This window comes from Pseudochaenichthys georgianus, chromosome 7 (genome assembly GCF_902827115.2).
Source record: "Pseudochaenichthys georgianus chromosome 7, fPseGeo1.2, whole genome shotgun sequence".
Lineage (NCBI taxonomy): Eukaryota > Metazoa > Chordata > Actinopteri > Perciformes > Channichthyidae > Pseudochaenichthys > Pseudochaenichthys georgianus.
In genome coordinates this window covers 29,002,394-29,022,026 of record NC_047509.1, presented here as the reverse complement: position 1 = coordinate 29,022,026, position 19,633 = coordinate 29,002,394, and the positions used below count along the sequence as shown (strand labels likewise).

Genomic DNA, 19,633 nt, shown 5'->3' with positions numbered 1-19,633 from the left:
TCGCAGGTCATCGACCATCGTGTCGGCAAGGTTTAGTGGTAGTGTTCACGTAAGCCCGGCGCTGATTCCGGCCGTCGACTTCCGAGTCAGCATCCTATGATGTACAGTAAGCCCGGCAGCGATTCCGGCCGTTGTTTAGTGGTAGTACGTAAGCCTGGCCTGATTCCGGCCGGTGGCTCTCGGGTCAAGCATCTTATGATGTACAGTAAGCCCAGCAGAGAACAGTAAGCCCGGCAGCGATTCCGGCCGTTGTTTAGTGGTAGTGTTCTCGTAAGTCCGGCGCTGATTCCGGCCGTCGACCTTCGGGTCAGCATCTTATGATGTACAGTAAGCCCGGCAGTGATTCCGGCCTATTGTTTAATCCACATGTTAATCTCTCATGTCATCCATAGATCACCGCAGTCAGCCCACAAGACGTTCCGGAACCTCTGCCCAGGAGCCAGCGCTCAACCCGTCAGGATTCCTCCCCTGCATCTCCTCTCTCTCTCTTAAATAGAAGCCCCCCAGAAAGGCACCTCGAATCAGCAGGTTTATGAGGAAGGGCTTAGCGCGTCCACCCTCAAAACTTATGATTCGCTTGGAGAACGTTTGCGACGTTTTGCTTTTCCATAGGCATCACACTTAAACCTGTTCTCATCTCCACCGTGTGTGCCTTCATGTGCCACTGATCGCCACCTCAAACCCCAATACATCCGGGGCCTCTTAGCAGGAGTTCAGTTTAACGTTCGCGTTCCGATCCCGGCTTTCCCAGCCTGTTCGCAAACCAGTCAGTCAAACTCATCCTCAAAGGTCTCATTAAAACTTTTCCCCCGTCTTAGACCGGAGACGCCCTATTACACTCTCCACTTTACGCCTCATGCTCTCCAAACTTAGAAGTGGGTTATTCTCCCCTTATATCGATGCACTACTCGATGCTCTATTTTCTCCTAGCTTTTTATGCTTTCTCAGACCAGGCGAATTTACCACAGCTTCCCTTACTTTCGATTCCAATCGAGACGTCAGCTTTCTGACATATCCTTTCACGCTAGCCACTTTAGTTTATATCTTTAACACTCCAAATGCGGCGGCCCCTGCTCCGTCATCGCCGCCCGCATCGACTCCCAGTTCTGCCCTTATAAGGCCATGATCAAGTTCCTACGGCTTAGACCTACCTCTAATCCTCTCTCACCATTATTCCTTATCTCAGGGAATTTTCCTTTAACGCAACGACAGTTCAATGTCTATTTAAAACAAGTCCTCATTAAATCCGGGTTATCACCTCTTCTATACACGGGGCACTCCTTTAGAATAGGCGCAGCTACTTCCGCTGCTAATCAAGGTGTCTCATCCTCATCCCTGCAACAACTCGGACGGTGGTCCTCCTCCGCTTTCTCATCCTACATTCGCCCCGACCTCAATGCCGTGCTGGCTATCCAAAGGTCTCTCCAAACCTTAACAAATTGGTACGTATTCATATAACTGGTGGTGGTTCTTAGCATGTCAGCACGTATGTCGCCCCGCGGCTCATGTTTATTTCTGCATATCTAAACCTGTATGTCCAGGCTGTAAAACCTTCGGGTCTGTATAACGTGTCCCTGCTAAAGCAGGTTGCCCCGCAAGAGAAAAGGTTCGGGAAGCCTCGCACGTTCCGGGCGCCCCGGGGTGCTTGTCGGGTCGCTCGGTGCGTCCGGGTAGTCCCCGCTCACCCGGGATGCCCCGTACGTCCGGGACGCCCTGTACGGCCAGGATGCCCCCTCCGGGATGCCCCGTACGTCCGGGACGCCCTGTACGTCCAGGATGCCCTGTACGGCCAGGATGCCCCGTATGTCCGGGTTGCCCTGTACGTCCAGGATGCCCCGTACGTCCGGGAAGCCCCGTATGTCCGGGTCGTGAAACCTCCGGTCCGTATAATGTTTCCCTGCTAAAGTCAGGTTACCCCGCACATTCGGGAAGCCTCGCACGTTCCGGGTGCCCCGGGGCACTGGTCGGGTCGCTCGGTGCGTCCGGGTAGTCCCCGCTCACCCGGGATGCCCCGTACGTCCGGGACGCCCTGTACGGCCAGGATGCCCCCTCCGGGATGCCCCGTACGTCCGGGACGCCCTGTACGTCCAGGATGCCCCATCCGGGATGCCCCGTACGTCCGGGAAGCCCTGTACGTCCAGGAAGGATGCCCGGGAGGCATCAGTCGCTTAAATCCTCACATGTATTAACCTCTCCTTTCCATCCATAGATTTCCGCTGCATCCCACAAGGTAAGATTATTCACATTCAGTACTTCATACTTCATTCTTTTGGGGGTTCATCGGAAACGGTTCTTCCCTTCCCGATTGATATCCTACAAAAACCTGGGCCTAATCGCCAAAACAACATTTCATTAATTTGTGATGAATTGTCATCATTATGTTTCATTGATATAATGTGATAATAAATATGTATTCCATACATCATGTCTCTCCTGATTGAACACTCGTACTGTGTCATGAGACTTGCATTCAAAGTTCTCGACTGCTGTTAGTGAAATATAGAACTAGCATTACCATGTTTTCTTCCTGTGGCAGTTCAGCTCTAAATAACATATACAGCATTTTATAAAGCAGGCTTAGAGAGGTTTTATTTAAAAATCCCCTAGAGATTATGATGATGATGGAGCTCTGCTGTACACTAGAATATAAACACTGGCTTCAATCCTGCTAGTGAAACCCCTACAGACCTGCTGAATGTGCTTTGAAGTTTGCTGCATTTTAATAGCCCTCCGCATCTGATCTGTGCAAATCAACACAAATGTGTTACATACATATGCACTAATTAAATATGGTGACACATGATGGTATATACACATGCTGCACACTAACATATGCAAACATATTGAATTGCCAACCCTCCCACATACATCATACTTTACGCCATCTTAAACTTTAGTTTGCTTCATTTATAAGATTGATTCGCTATGCATATGGCTGGGAGTGAGGATTATAGATTACATGTAACTCAGTTGAAGGATATGAATTATAATTTGTTTGTAGCCTTTATTTAACCAGGAGAAAGTCACCCTTTTTCAAGGGTGACCTGCAGGACATTAGTTTCACATGTAACATAAAAACAACAGAACAACAATAAGGATGACATAATGTACAGGGTACAGTTTACAAACTCTATTTACAGTGACAGGTACCATTAGTATCAAACAGCATGTCACCCAGCCGAGTTTTAAAATGATGCAGGGGAACCAAAGTGCTCAGTTTTAAACATGTTTGCAGACTGTTCCAAGTTAGTGGAGCTGCACAACTAAAAGCTTTCTTCCCTAAGACAGTACTAGCACTTGGCACATTTAATAAAACAACATCATGAGATCTCAGGCAATAAGCATTTTCAATTTGTCGAGAGATCAGAGAGCAGATATAAAAAGGTAGTTTAACCAACATAGCTTTGTAAATTAACATGTACCAATGAGGGACCTGCACAGTACATCACGGTATCATCCGCATAAAAATGTAAAGTAGCTTCATCCACATTTTCACCTAAACTGTTGATATATATAGAGAATAAAAGTGGACCTAAAACAGAACCTTGAGGAACACCATTAGCAATGTTTAACCACTCAGAAGACAGCCGATCAAAGTGAACACATTGTGACCTTTCAGAAAGGTACACCGAACAAAAATATAAACGCAACACTTTTGTTTTTGCTCCCATTTTTCGTGAGATGAACTCAAAGATCTAAAACATTTTCAATAACCATTTCTCTCAAATATTGTTCACAAATCTGAAACAAATCTGTGATAGTGAGCACTTCTCCTTTGCCGAGATAATCCATCCCACCTCACAGGTGTGGCATATCAAGATGCTGATTAGACAGCATGATTATTGCACAGGCTGGCCACAATAAAAGGCCACTCTAAAATGTTCAGTTTTATCACACAGCACAATGCCACAGATGTCGCAAGTTTTGAGGGAGCGTGCAATTGGCATGCTCACAGCAGGAATGTCCACCAGAGCTGTTGCCCGTGAATTGAATGTTCATTTCTCTACCATAAGCCGTCTCCAAAGGCGTTTCAGAGAATTTGACAGTACATCCAACCGGCCTCACAACCGCAGACCACGTGTAACCACACCAGCCCAGGACCTCCACATCCAGCATGTTCACCTCCAAGATCGTCTGAGACCAGCCACTCGGACAGCTGCTGCAACAATCGGTTTGCATAACCAAAGAATTTCTGCACAAACGGTCAGAAACCGTCTCAGGGAAGCTCATCTGCATGCTCGTCGTCCACATCGGGGTCTCGACCTGACTCCGGTTCTTCGTCGTAACCGACTTGAGTGGGCAAATGCTCACATTCGATGGCGTCTGGCACGTTGGAGAGGTGTTCTCTTCACGGATGAAATCCCGGTTTTCACTGTTCAGGGCAGATGGCAGACAGCGTGTGTGGTGTTGTGTGGGTGAGTGGTTTTCTGATGTCAATGTTGTGAATCGAGTGGCCCATGGTGGTGGTGGGGTTATGGTATGGGCAGGTGTATGTTATGGACGACGAACACAGGCCACTCGATTCACAACATTACCCTAATCCTAACCCTAACCCTACCCCTCACACCAGATACTGACTGGTTTTCGGACCCCCCAAGACCCCCCCAATAAAGCAAAAATGCAAGTTTCAGAGTGGCCTTTTATTGTGGCCAGCCTAAGGCACACCTGTGCAATAATCATGCTGTCTAATCAGCATCTTGATATGCCACACCTGTGAGGTGGGATGGATTATCTCGGCAAAGGAGAAGTGCTCACTATCACAGATTTTTTCAGATTTGTGAACAATATTTGAGATAAATGGTTATTTTGTGTATATAGAAAATGTTTTAGATCTTTGAGTTCATCTCATGAAAAATGGGAGCAAAAAAAAAAGTGTTGGGTTTATATTTTTGTTCAGTGTAGTTCATGGCTGTATATGCCAATACTGAGTAGCCTCTGCTTCAAAATGCGATGATCAACGGTGTCAAACGCTTTGGAAAGGTCAATAAATAGAGCTGCACAACTCTGCTTATTATCTAAAATACTCGTAATGTCATTCACCACTTTCATTGTCGCAGTGATGGTGCTGTGTTGCTTTCTGAAGCCTGACTGATGTTTAGACACGATATCATTTTTACATAAAAACTCCTTTACTTGTTCACTCACTAGGCATTCGAGCACCTTCGCCAGAACTGACAATTTTGAGATTGGCCTATAGTTATTTAAAATAGTTGCCTCCCCTCCTTTTAGCAAAGGCAAGACATAAGCTGACTTCCATACTTTTGGAATTGCATTTGTGCTGAGGGAGAGGTTAAAAAGAGTAGTAAGAGGAAGAGCAATACAATCTGCAGCTATCTTTAAAAAGAAAGGTTCTAAGTTGTCCTGGCCAGCCGGTTTCTTAGGATCTAGCTTAGATAAGGCTTCATGAACAACATTGACAGTAAAAGGAGTAAAACTGAAAGGGTTTTCCAGACCACATTGTTCAGAGTCACGGATTGGGGTGTTCACAGAAGCAGAGTTAGAAACAGAATCAAACAGAGAACCGCAGGACACAAAATGCTCATTAAAGCAATTTAGCATAGTGGCCCTGTCCGATATAGTGCCAGATGCTGTGGTAAGGCACGGAGGTAGCTCATTACGGATCTCACCGGTGGATATCGATTTTATGACTTTCCAACATTTCCTGGGATCATTTAGGTTTTCTGTGGTAACTGATAAATAGTACTTTGACATTTGAAGTGAAGCTATTCCTTAGCTGCCTAAAACACAGCCATTCTACCTCTGAGCCTAATTGCCTAGCCTTTGCCCAGGCCTTGTTTCTCTCATGCAGGAGACTAGACAGTTCAGCAGAAAACCAAGGATTGTCTCGTCCCTTTACTCTAAATGTACGTGCATGTCTATCAATGATCTCCATAAAACCAAGATAAAAATAAGACCATGCAGTTTCTAGTTTCAGCACACAGATCGATGTTCCCCAATCAAACCCAAACAGATCATGAACAAAACCCTGCTCCACAAAATGTTTTATGTCTCTCTTAATAATACTACGAGGTTTAACCTTTTGAACCTTAGTGTCCCTAATGAAGCTGCTCGATTACATACGTAATACAATATTTCATTTAGTATCTCTAGCAATACTATGGCAATGTACTGTATGTCGTACTATGGATAAGTTAGCAACGTGGCCTAAGATAGCAATATTAGTAGTTGATTTTTTTTGGCCACATTCGTTTGAGATATCTACTGTGGATGTTGAAGATCAATCAAGGAGGGTTTTCAGCTTTTATATAATATAACCTTTAATGGCATTCGTTTTTATTTATCTAACAGTCCAATACATACTTTTTTTAGGAATTTCATGGACTAATTCACATGATATCTGTCTCCAGACCAGGCTTGCATTTTCATCATTTTAGGAGCAAGGCCATTTGGCCTTTGGTGTCACACATTTTTTCAGGGCGCAAAGGCCACATGCCAGGGCACAAAGGCCATTGAGGGAAACATTTGGATTTGGAGCTTACGAATAAATAACTTTACTTTCTGATAAGAAAAACACACGAATGACATGGAAAACAAATCACTTTTTTTAATGTCAAACATTATATCATCATATAGGCCTATGCCTCCTTAGTATTACCGTATATAAAATGAAAAACTCTACTTTGAATAATTAGTGTTTGGTATTTGTTCCATCTACTAATTCTCCCATTCACAAATCCAAAATCAAATCCAAAAATCAAAAATTCTATTAATATTCCATTTCAGAGCAGAAGAAACAGCCTTCAGCCCTCAAACTCTGCACATACAGTGGGGCAAAAAAGTATTTATTCAGCCATTAATTGTGAAAGTTCTCCCACTTAAAAAGATGAGAGAGGCCTGTAATGTTCATCCTAGGTATACCTCAACTATGAGAGACAAAATGAGAAAAAAAAATCCGGAAAATCACATTGTCTGATTTTTAAAGAATTTATTTGCAAATTATGGTGGAAAATAAGTATTTGGTCAATAACAAAAGTTCATCTCAATACTTTGTTATATACCCTTTGTTGGCAATGACAGAGGTCAAACGTTTTCTGTAAGTCTTCACAAGGTTTTCACACACTGTTGCTGATATTTTGGCCCATTCCTCCATGCAGATCTCCTCTAGAGCAGTGATGCTTTGGGGCTGTCGCTGGGAAACACGGACTTTCAACTCCCTCTAAAGATTTTCTATGGGGTTGAGATCTGGAGACTGGCTAGGCCACTCCAGGACCTTGAAATGCTTCTTACGAAGCCACTCCTTCGTTGCCCGGGCGGTGTGTTTGGGATCATTGTCATGCTGAAACACCCAGCCACGTTTCGTCTTCAATGCTCCTTGCTGATGGAAGGAGGTTGTCACTCAAAATCTCACGATACATGGCCCCATTCATTCTTTCCTTTACACGGATCAGTCGTCCTGGTCCCTTTTCAGAAAAACAGCCCCAAAGCATGATGTTTCCACCCCCATGTTTCACAGTAGGTATGGTGTTCTTTGGATGCAACTCAGCATTCTTTCTCCTCCAAACACATCTATTTGAGTTTTTACCAAAAAGTTCTATTTTGGTTTCATCTGACCATATGACATTCTCCCAATCCTCTTCTGGATCATCTAAATAAGGGGTTCTCAAAGTTTTGATGAGTGAGGGCCCAATATTGGATTGAGGGCCGCCCAAAAAAAACGGAACACAACATAATTCCAAAACAAATCCTTTCTTTATTGTACTAACCAATTACCGCAACTCGCGAGATGCCTAGTTGCCATGCAACCAGTAGTCTAGCAAACTTTCCACAAGCTGTCATTCATAATTTAGGAATGACAACCCAGGGGCGCAGTTTTACCATTCTTAACCCTCTGGAGTCTAAGGGTATTTTCTCGATTTTTAGATGTTTTCTTAAATCACCTTTTAAAAATGTATTTCTTCCAACATGGCACCCCATGTGTTACATATCAAAATGTTCAGGACAATCTCTGGTCTTGCTATATATGCATATTGCTCACCTTAGAGCACTGTTTGATGAGATAAGTAGCTCAAAAGCTTAAAATGTAAAATCCGATTTTTGGAAAATCTTCAAAACTCTTGTGAAAACACACATTTACTCATGTGATCGAAATGTTTTGGTGTTTTAGATTTGGTTACCAAAGTCCTAGGATCACACAAGCAGTGACATATTTGAATTACACTGTATATAAATGTGTTATTCATGTCTAAAATGAAAAACATAAAATTAAAATTTTGAGTAAAATAGGTGTTTATCACTCTACTTTCACCATAGCAGGGACTGAGATACATTAGGACTGAATAATGACTTCATATTACATACCAAGGTTCATGTGATGTGTACAAATACAAATTGAGCATTCAACCTTTTTTTCAACCAACAATTTATTATAAATATGTTTTTTTCAACCAACTATTTATATAAATATAAGAAACTGGAAAATCTCACTATTTACAATATTGAACATCAGAACTTTCAACCAACTATTCATCATAAATGTCAAGACAGTGTCAAGGTCTTTGTCTGTCTTCCAAGACAGTGGGTCTGGCTGCTGTGAAGATGGGGGTGATGGTGCATGGGCTGCTATGTAGGTGGGGTGTACAAGTGCTATACGAGACCTCCACGAGACCTCCTTGCTGGCTGGGTTGAAGGTGATGGCTGTGGTGGAGCCTTTGTGCTGAGGTGTATCTTGACCTGGTGGCAGCCGCAGATGGAGGTGGAGGCAGCTGTAGTGATGATGGTCTGCTGGTCCTTGGTGGTGATGGCTCTGGGCCACAGTAGATCTTGACCTGGGGGCTGGCACAAATGGATGTGCTGGCTGCTGGATAAACGCCGCCTGTGTAGGACAATAATTACAACTAATTTCATTGAAATAAAGTTCAAGTAAAATGTTGCTCAAGCACAAATAACAATGCACACATAAAAATAAAGTTTGGGAGGTTGCAGAAGGAGTCTCTCTCGATCTCTCTCTCACACACTCTCTCACACACACACACACACACACACACACACACACACACACACACACACACACACACACACACACACACACACACACACACACACACACACACACACACACACACACACACACACACACACACACACACACACATACACACACACACACACACACACACACACACACACACACACACACACACACACACACACACACACACACACACACACACCACATTACAAAGTCTCATCTGTACAGGACGGTAAAATAATAACAGGCACACATATAAATAAATCTATGACAAAGTCTCATCTGTACAGAACAGTATGATAAAATAATCGATGGCAAAAACATGTCACTGTAAATGTCTCCGTTGTGGGACGAATAAATGATTAATTTAATCATCTACACATGTAATCTCACTTTTACACACCACCATAACGTTAACACAGAGTAAACGTTTGCTAATGGAGAGTCTATTTTGTCCCAATAAAAAGTTCATGACTATCGATAAAAAATATATATCAATAAACCTATTGTTCATTTTCGCAGTATTCCCCACACATTGCCAGTACACTATTACTGTAATATTTACACCTACCCATGTCCAAATGGATCCTTGTTGTTGTCTTTGTATTCTTCTTCTTCAGAAGAGTCGAAGACTTCAGGTTCTGAGGCTCTATCTTCACTGCTGCTAGCGAAAACAATCTCTAGCGAAGTCGGCAACTGTAACGTTTTTTTTAGCCATTTTCTCTGTCTCTCTCTCTCCCCTCACATACGTAAACTGATGGGAGACACGTGGTTTATGTCTTGGTGGGTAGGCCCTTAGTGATTTCTCGATGTCCATTGGTCATTTCAGACCATGATGGCTGCCAGATTTCCTTGACGGACACACAAATCCACCAATCCCACACAGTGTAAAGTCAAGCTGCTTCGAGCGGCTATATTGGCTGCTGTGCCCTGGTTACAGTCTCACAGGAGATACCGCTGGAAAGCTACTCATTCTAATTCTTACTAGATACAACCACGGAGGATTAAAATACAACGCATGCATTTCAGCGTGTCACATTAACTATCGCGGGCCGCCAGAAACATTTACGAGGGCCGCCATTGGCCCGCGGGCCGCACTTTGAGAACCCCTGATCTAAATGCTCTCTAGCAAACTTCAGACGGGCCTGGACATGTACTGGCTTAAGCAGGGGGACACGTCTGGCACTGCAGGATTTGAGTCCCTGGCGGCGTAGTGTGTTACTGATGGTAGCCTTTGTTACTTTGGTCCCAGCTCTCTGCAGGTCATTGACTAGGTCCCCCCGTGTGGTTCTGGGATTTTTGCTCACCGTTCTTGTGATCATTTTGACCCCATGGGGTGAGATCTTGCGTGGAGCCCCAGATCGAGGGAGATTATCAGTGGTCTTGTATGTCTTCCATGTTCTAATAATTGCTCCCACAGTTGATTTCTTCACACCAAGCTACTTACCTATTACAGATTCAGTCTTCCCAGCCTGGTGCAGGTCTACAATTTTGTTTCTGGTGTCCTTTGACAGCTCTTTGGTCTTGGCCATAGTGGAGTTTGGAGTGTGACTGTTTGAGGTTGTGGACAGGTGTCTTTTATACTGATAACGAGTTCAAACAAGTGCCATTAATACAGTTAACGAGTGGAGGACAGAGGAGGCTCTTAAAGAAGAAGTTACAGGTCTGTGAGAGCCAGAAATCTTGTTTGTTTGTAGGTGACCAAATACATATTTTACCGAGGAATTTACCAATTCATTCATTACAAATCCTACAATGTGATTTCCTGGATTCTTTCCCCCCATTCTGTCTCTCATAGTTGAAGTGTACCTAGGATGAAAATTACAGGCCTCTCTCATCTTTTTAAGTGGGATAACTTGCACAATTGGTGGCTGACTAAATACTTTTTTGCTCCACTGTACATCATTCAGCAGTGCACAGTGAAGCTCCAACATTCAACTGTATGAACAAGCAATACTTTGGAATCCAAAAGTGTGCGTGTGTGTGTGTGAGAGTCTCTTTAATCAACTCCTCACAGCTCCTCATATCTGTTCAGAAACTAGACAAAAGTTAAACATGTACAAACAATAGTTTATGTTTGTTTTATATTTTAAGGTCCGATAGAGAGGCTGCAGTGTTTAGATTACAGGTAAGATGTAAGGTGCCGACCAACAAGGTGTTTATCTCAATTATACGTATATAAAATCAAAGGGCAGCTATCTTGGATTTCTGCAGGCTTGGTTGGGGGAAAACACTCACACTTGTTGATAGCGCTTTAATATTTAATGCAAAGGCTGGGGAGCTAGCTCAGAGCTTCAAGTCCAACCAAATCCAACGCCTTTGGCCTTAACTGTACCACAGACTGTGAGCCAGGAACTTACTGTATCAGAGAACATCAGTAGCTGAACTCACTAATGTACCGTAGACTGGATGGGAGCATATCCCGTCAGTCAGGTTACAAAATCTTCTGAAAAAAGGCCTTCCCAGAGGAGTCGAGGCTGTTATTACAGCAGTTTCATAATGAGTAGCAATCATCTCATTCCGTGAAAGGCTTTAATGTTCGGGAATGAAATAAAATAGATTCAACCCCAGCATGTGGTGCACTTATTTCTAACATTAATTTATACAAATCTATGCCATTCTACAGCATGAAAATCGTTCCAAACAATGCAGAGGACCTTCACTACAACTGCTTAACATATGTTAATATTAGGGCTGTCAAGTTAATGCAAAAAAAAATTAATTATTTTAACGCGATTAACGCATGTGTATTTTTTTTCCTCGGCCGCCCCCCTAGTTTCAGAGCGCATCGAGTTTAAAATACCATCTACAAGCTGATGCTGACAGCCCCGCTCCTGCTGCCCGCTTGCGGCAGACCACACTTCCACGCTCACCGGCAGGCACCGACTGGCTATTGGGAGGACCGGGAGGGTGTATGTGTGGCCCGAGCGAGCGAGAGAGAGACCTTACGTGCATTGTTGTTGTTAGCATCGGGTGCTAGCTAGCTGCGCTAACGGATATAAGGAGCTGTTTAAATGAAAACAGAGGAGCGCTCTATCCACACAACTGCGCCGAGCACTTGACTTTATGCAGGCAGCAGACAGTGGGACATTGTACGAAAAGTCAGCACACTCAGCAGCACGGATAGTGCAACATGATTGCAGCGTCCAGGCAGCTCCCGTTCGAGCATATGCCTTGAGTTGCACATAGCTCCAACGATCCATCGCACGCTCGCACACACACACACACACACACACACACACACACACACACACACACACACACACACACACACACACACACACACACACACACACACACACACACACACACACACACACACACACACACACACACACACACACACACACACACACACACACACACACACACACACACACACACACACACACACACACACACACACACACACACATTTAGTCATTGATTCTCATACTCAGAAGTTGACCCCTGCCAAACAACAGCTGTCCAAATGGTTGATGTGTCAGATTTGCGGGGCCCATGCTGACCCGCAGTAGTGGCCCATATTTGGCTCTGGTGATGTGTGCTGACTGACGGCCGTGCCAAAGCTGGCATCCTGACAGTCCTGCTGTTGGGAATTGTCAGTTTTAGCAGGACACCGATTTGATCCGGGCCTGACCTCTTTGACTTCTTGACAGGATTTTTGCTCATAGCAGCAGTGCTGACACCGGCACACAAATACACACACACAATGCCTTCTGCAGACACACACTCTTGGCGGACTGGCAAATATTTCATCACCCGGTGGAATGGGAGAGCTCCACACGAACAACAGGATTATTGCGATGTACTGCAGGTTAGCAAACTGTGATTTCTTAGCAGCACAAATGTGAACGTTTAATCCCAAGTAGGGAGAGAGGTTTTTTTTAACAGTTTTTATAAGTGAAAAAAGTTCACGTTGTTTCATCCACTCTTTATATAATAAACGGTTGAATAAGTGCATAAAATAGCAAAATAACTTCAGTAATGCCATACACGGATAGTTAATTTAGAGTAGATTAGCCAGACGTGTCCACTGTCCTCCAATAGGGGACAGTTTAACCCTCCAGCCAGGCATTTTCCAGTTGGAGAAGATAAACCATGTTGAGTAAGATAAAAGGGATTTCAGCATATCATTTCACTTGACAATCTTGCCTTGCTAGTGTAACTTTTTAAATAGTTGACACTTCAAAGTGTTCTTTGTGTCTGTGTGTGGAAGAAGGAGGGGGTGGGTGGGGCGCTGCCACTCCGCAGAGACTTCTCTGGGAGTGTGTGTGTGTGTGTTCACTAGATGTTCCTAGTGATGTACCACAAAGTTGACCCGATTAACTTCCAGATCAGAAACTTCATACTAGTTTATGAGGCTTTGTCTTCCTCTACTCCTCTGAATATTACAATCAATTTACAGTTTATACCCTAAGATGCTTAAATGGACTATATTAATAAAGCTCTTATCTCTGCAGAAACATACTGTACATCCACTATGCTTCTCAAATCCATACCTCTAATTCCAGCCTGGAAACAAACAACCGAGGGATTGAGAGGCAGGCGACTACAGAGGGAGATAAGAAGTGTCCAATACACAGAAAATATTGCACAAAGGATAAGCAAACCACTTTTTACCTTGATCGTCTTGGCGGCGACAATATTGGACAGATTCTTCTTGGCCAGTTGAGAACCTTTGCCTGTAGGAAGGAAGCTTGGTCCCTGCGAGAAATGATAAGACATAAAAAAGCTATCAAAATTCATTATCAATAAAAAAAACATTTTCTTCGCTTTGCTTTTTCTTTTTTACTGGAGGCCGTAAAACCCACAGCAATCTACTGGAGATAAGATTTGTAAACAATATTTATGTCTCACAGTCCTTCCGGCATCAAATGAACTGTTACGTTTACATTACATGAAGACATTAACCGTATATCTTGCCTGCAGAATAGATCAGTGATGTTTCATATAATAATCTGTGAAATGTATTGATATTTATATCAGTGAAATGTACACTTTTATCATTGCTTTACCTCTTATTCCCACACATATTTGGACCATTCAAGGCCAATCAATATTAAATGTTTTTCTCATAACTGAAATTGGCACAATAAACAGTGTGAGAAACCAAGGTAATTCTGATTGTGTTACAAGCCTAAAACGGCATCCTTACCATTCGTTAACATGTTATTATATGTTGACCGTTCCATCAGCATGAACCTCTGGTGTCTTTACCTGTAGAGCCATGATGTGGTCGCAGATGAAGCTCTGATATTTCAGGGGAATATGGAGACTCTCCTTGGGCCGGAGGTAAACCCTGGGACCTGGAGCACCTTCCTCCAAGTGGAACATGTTCTCCTCCAGCGCGGTTGGAGTTTTGGTTAGTGCTTTGAAGTAACCCCACTCCTCTGTATCAGTGATGACACTGAATGGAAAGATTAAAGGACATGAGAGAAATTAAAGCAGGCTTTTTTTTTATAAATATCTTTAAGGGATCCATTTAGGATCAGGGCTCGATTTGTTACCGTATCAGGAATAAAACCCTTACTGCTTAACACTGCTCCTTCTACAGTATGATAAGATGGTTCCAAACAGAACATTTACGTATGGCCATAGTGGTAAATAAAAGACATTGGAAGGTGGACAAGGGAAGGTGTCCAAAATCGGTTAATCATCTGGAGATCCTGAATATGCTCAGTAAATAAAATTAGTGTTTATATTTTTTGTGATTTAAATAGGTCTTGAAAAACGTGAGTCTCCCCTCTGGATTCCTACCCTCACCTAAGGTGCTAAAGGGTGGTTCATGGAAAAACCGGAAAAACAAGATTGTGAACACATGCGAAATACATTGGTTTTCTCTGGAGGGATGAGGTGAGAAGTTCAGTCATTCAGGAGGAACGCGGTGTAAAGCCGTCACTCCTTTTCATAGAAAGGAGCCAGTTGAGGTGGTTGCTAGTAAGGAAGTCCTCTGATCGCCATGGGCAACTGTTTTTGTAAGGCCAAAACAGTGGAGTTTAACGCAAGAAAATTAAACAAAGAGCTGTAACTCACAAAAGCTAAAAGGAGGAACAAATCTTCCCATTTCACATCGTTCTCACATAGGAAAGTATTGATTATATGTGCAATTGTTTGACGCGTGACCATTGCAAACCACAGTAATCATTCATTATCTAATTCTAGTAAAGTTCATTGTAGTGCCAACAATTGAGGCAAGCTTATTCCACAGTTGAGCAGTCAACACAATGCGTTCTTTTTCAGTACAGACCAAAGCGTTCATAAAAGTGTATAAAGGTCAGAGAAAACCCCTCTCAATCTCCATCAAATGGATTTCTATTGAGGAAAAGCAACAGGAACAGATAAGACTTTCCAACAGTGGGACGTCTTGTCTCTCCTTCCTTTGAATGCAAAACATTCCATGCACAAATGCATAAAGGGGAAGTGCTGATTTAAACTTCAAACACGCCAACCCATGGGCATGGAGAAGAAGGATCTTTCTCAATAGGAGAGAGAGAGTTTATGAATGTTTTAGGGCCCCACCTCACTTACTTTAGGGAGGGATGCTACAGTCAATTCCATGACACTAACCCACCTGTGCACTTGGAATACAACATTTTATCAATGTGTGTCTGTGTGTGAGAGTTTTCCCTCAGCCTTTCTGAAAAAATAAATCATAGGGTAGATTCCCATGATCTTTTTTTCAAAAGAAAATAGGTGGTGGTGGGTGGTGAAGAGGACAAACAGACTGAGGTAAATACAGGAAAGACATAATCGGAGTGGGAAATAATGAAAGATAAAGCAGCAGTGTGGACATCAGCAGAGGAGCTGGCATCTCCTCTCACTATGGGCCAGCAGTCATGGCTCACACTGAGGCCAAGTGTAAGAGCAGCCATGCAAAATGGATGGTAAAGGTAGCAAACGCGTGCTCCACTTCAAGAGGAGGCTCGAGGCTCTAAACCACTGCAGACATCAAAGCTACAGCTAGCCTCTCTCTAAGTACTCTTCCTTCAAAGCCTGACGCTTGATATCAGGGTGAGGCTCAGACTTGTTTTCTTTCTGTAGAAACACAGTGCTAACCCAAGGCCTTGTCAAATATTGGTTAAAATATTGACAAAGAAAAGCAGCCTCGGCCCACTGACCATGCTATGGTTCACAGAGTCCAGGAGAGTACAGGTACGGGGGCCAGTGTTTTTGATTGTGTACATATTTTCCAGTTCTTCAAACACATGGCAGACTAGTGTAAGAAAATAATATATAATTGAAATATGGCTAATTAATGTTGTACATTTCAAAAAAGGGTTGCATAACACAATGACATGTAGAGGAGTGATAATTACTTGGAATTCAGATCAAATGATTTCTTTGGAATTATCATCAAAATCCATTTACTTTTCAGGAACATTCCCTAATGCAACCAATGACTTTTAGTCTGCGCCTGTGTGTTGCACCCACAGACTGTAGGTTTGTAGTAAATAAGAAACACTGACAACATTCAGAAAATCAGACAAGCAGTCAGTGCCTCTGTACCAGGAACAGCAAATGTTTTCCTTTCCCTGTGTCCACTTAAAATCAATTCAAACACCATGAAACAATTCCATCTGATTAATGATAAAGACCTAAGATATTATACAACAACTGAAACCCTCCCCCTGCTGCCTTGATATTATTCTAACAGGCACTTTTCAAAAGTGTTTTTCTAGAATCTCGAATAATCTAGATGCTTCAGTAATGAACAATTACAGGCCCATATCAAACCTCCCATTTTTAGGTAAAATCATTGAAACAGTTGTTTTTCAGCAGCTGAGTCATTTTTTAAATTTAAATAACTGTTTGGATGTGTTCCAGTCAGGCTTTCGTCCAAACCACAGCACTGAGACTGCTCTTGTAAAGGTCTTCAATGACATCCACTTAGACACAGACAGTGGTGTGTGGGAGAGAAACCCCCTCTGGAGGGATCTTTGGGATTTGAACCTTTGCAGACCATTTGCATCATCTTCTCTTAAATGACTTATAATACCCTGTTTCTCTAGTAGAACAGGTGGAGCATTGAGTAAAGAAGATTGTTTTAATGTTAACTAAATCATGAGAACATTTTATCTTCCTTGTAAAAAAAGAGATATAAACCCAGAAGGCATCATTTTCAAATCATTCATCTGTGATGCAGGACCAGGTAATAATGACATTATTTAATGTTTTACTTCATCCATTGTGTGGAGATAACAGTTTCATACAAAGTGTAATAACTGCAGTTTGCCTCCCTGTCAGAATGACAAAGATCCTCAGTGAAGCTCAAGCCCATGTTTCTCACTACATTGTTAGTACAACTTATTAAAAAGATCAGTTAAATGCAATGTCGTCTTAGTGTTATTGCATGATGTTAAAATTGGTTTGCCATGAATTTAGTGATGGATTGTAAACATTTGAAATGTAGCATTTAAGTGTTTCTCAGTTACAATGTTGTTGTTTTAATGAATCAGACACTGATGGTGCAGCGTTGTACTGTACCTCTTTATATAGGCATTTTTTCCCTAACAAATAGTTTTTGCGCTGATCAGGCTGCATTTTTTTTTCAAAGGGGGTACATTATTGAAAAAACTTTGAGAATCACTGGTTTAGAGCATTGCTTTCCTCAGCGAATTGTCCCAACATGAACTTGTTACCTTAATTTGATACTTGAAACTCACATTGCTGCAGTATAACACATTAAATTCAAAAGCGTCCTAGCTAATTTACACATTTCTGGCTGTTAGTAGAGGTGGCAGACGGTTTGGTGTAAAGTGTCACGCTACCTCATAAGGACATATATAAATAAACTATCAGGATGCTAAGCCGGAGAGAGGACAGATGCAGGGATTGATGACTCTCAATTAAACCTGGTAGGCCTGGTGACCGGGCTAATGCCATAATGATTCATCCATGGCGCACCCCAGCCTTTGTTGATCAACGTGATGTATGTTAATCCAAAACTCAGGCATGAGCAGAATCCATAACAAAAGATTCAGTGTCGGATTAGCAATGATGCTAAGTGTAAGGAAACAAACACGGCATGGATACCAAGAACGGATGATATCAGCCATAATAGTTTCTATGTGTGGATTAAAAGGGTTGTTTAGCATCTCAACAGTTTTATGTTTGCATCTGTGTCAAGGACAACTGATTGTGCTGCTGGAGGAGCTAGAAGCTTCTATGGTTATAGGCCTGCAGTGTGTTTTGAATGGAGAGAAATGTCGCAACTAGATTGCAAATAGTCGATAGAAAACTGAATTTATCCTATCACGTCTCCAAACTGGAAGTGTTTAGGTACAAGCATACACACACATAAATGTGTACACGCCTACACACGCATGCATCATATCAAAACTGTGAGCGGGCTGTGAATCAGACTCCCACAACCTGAATACAACACGCAGTCACACAAACATCATCTTCACTTGCTGGTGGGGAAGTGCTTCATAATTTACTTCAGTTTTACCATACCTTACAGAATTTGAAGTTTCTATTCTTTATGTATTTCTATACTGCACTGCAACACAACCATATAAGATTTAGTAAACAAAAGTATGTATTATTAATAGGGCTGTCAAACGATTACAATTTTTAATCAGATTAATCACAGCTTAAACATTAATTAATCATGATTAATCACCATTCGAACTATGTCCAAAATATGCCATTTATTTATGTATATTGTTGTGGGAATGGAAAGATAAATGAAAGAAGGCGGATATATCAATTTAACATACAGTATCTGTTTATTATAAAAAATGTCTGCATGTCAAAATGAAAGACAACCCACACACCTATCAATCATCAAACCGTGGGGTCTTAATTCATTACGTGTTGATTTCTATCAACGGGGGAGTACTTCAGGAAAGTCGACAGAGGGGGGGGGCTAGTGGAGTACTTTGTGACCACGGAGTGTGAACGTTGTGATCAGCTGTTTTAGCGCAGTTCTCCAGTGAAGGGGGGAGTCTCCCTCCGCAGCCGGTTGGCGTAGTTTTGGCACAGTTCCGTTGTACAGACCGACGTTAACAGCAGCCCTGTCTGTGCACACGGAGACCGACTCTGTCGTCCGGTGATCTAACCGCCTTCTGGAAAAGCTTCACAAGTACGTCGGTACGCAAATGCGCTTTGTGACACAAGTGACGGTACGCATTTCAGATTACGCACATAACCTGCGTACCAGTTATGTGCACCCCTGTATCTGCCCTGTACAGCAAAAGTATTCTCCGTCGGGACTTCCTGCAACAACCCAACGCCGTTACCAAAGATGTTCTATTGAGAAGACGATCACTACGTGACAAAAGTTTTCAAAACCGTGGCGACTGAAATCAATCTTACTAACGGCTGTCTGTGCAATTTACTCCGCGCGAGTTGGCAGACTTTAGTTTGCTTACTTTAACATCATTTTTCATGGTGGGGCTAAGCCATTTCTTGGTATGGGTGTAGCCTACCCCAGCCATACCCTGGCGCTGCCACTGGTGGCACGTATGGGGCGGGCCATTCTGCACATGCGTTAAATGCTTTAAATATTTTAACGCAATTAATTCAAAAAAGTAATTACCGCCGTTAACGCGATAATTTTGACAGCACTAATTATTAAGTATCAACACTACAGTGTAAAAATACTCAGTTACAAGTAAACGTTCTGCATTCAAAATT

General features: G+C 42.6%; 1 protein-coding gene across 1 annotated transcript in view; it reads right to left on the bottom strand.

Annotated features, from left to right (window-relative positions):
- Positions 1-19,633, bottom strand: part of nphp4 (nephronophthisis 4) — a 251,289-nt gene that overhangs the window by 18,007 nt on the left and 213,649 nt on the right. The window contains exons 21-22 of the mRNA XM_034087463.1: positions 14,210-14,399; positions 13,613-13,696 (exon numbers count right to left, since the gene is read on the bottom strand). Of these exons, the coding sequence (XP_033943354.1) occupies positions 13,613-13,696; positions 14,210-14,399 (274 nt within the window). The remainder of the gene's footprint in view (positions 1-13,612; positions 13,697-14,209; positions 14,400-19,633) is intronic.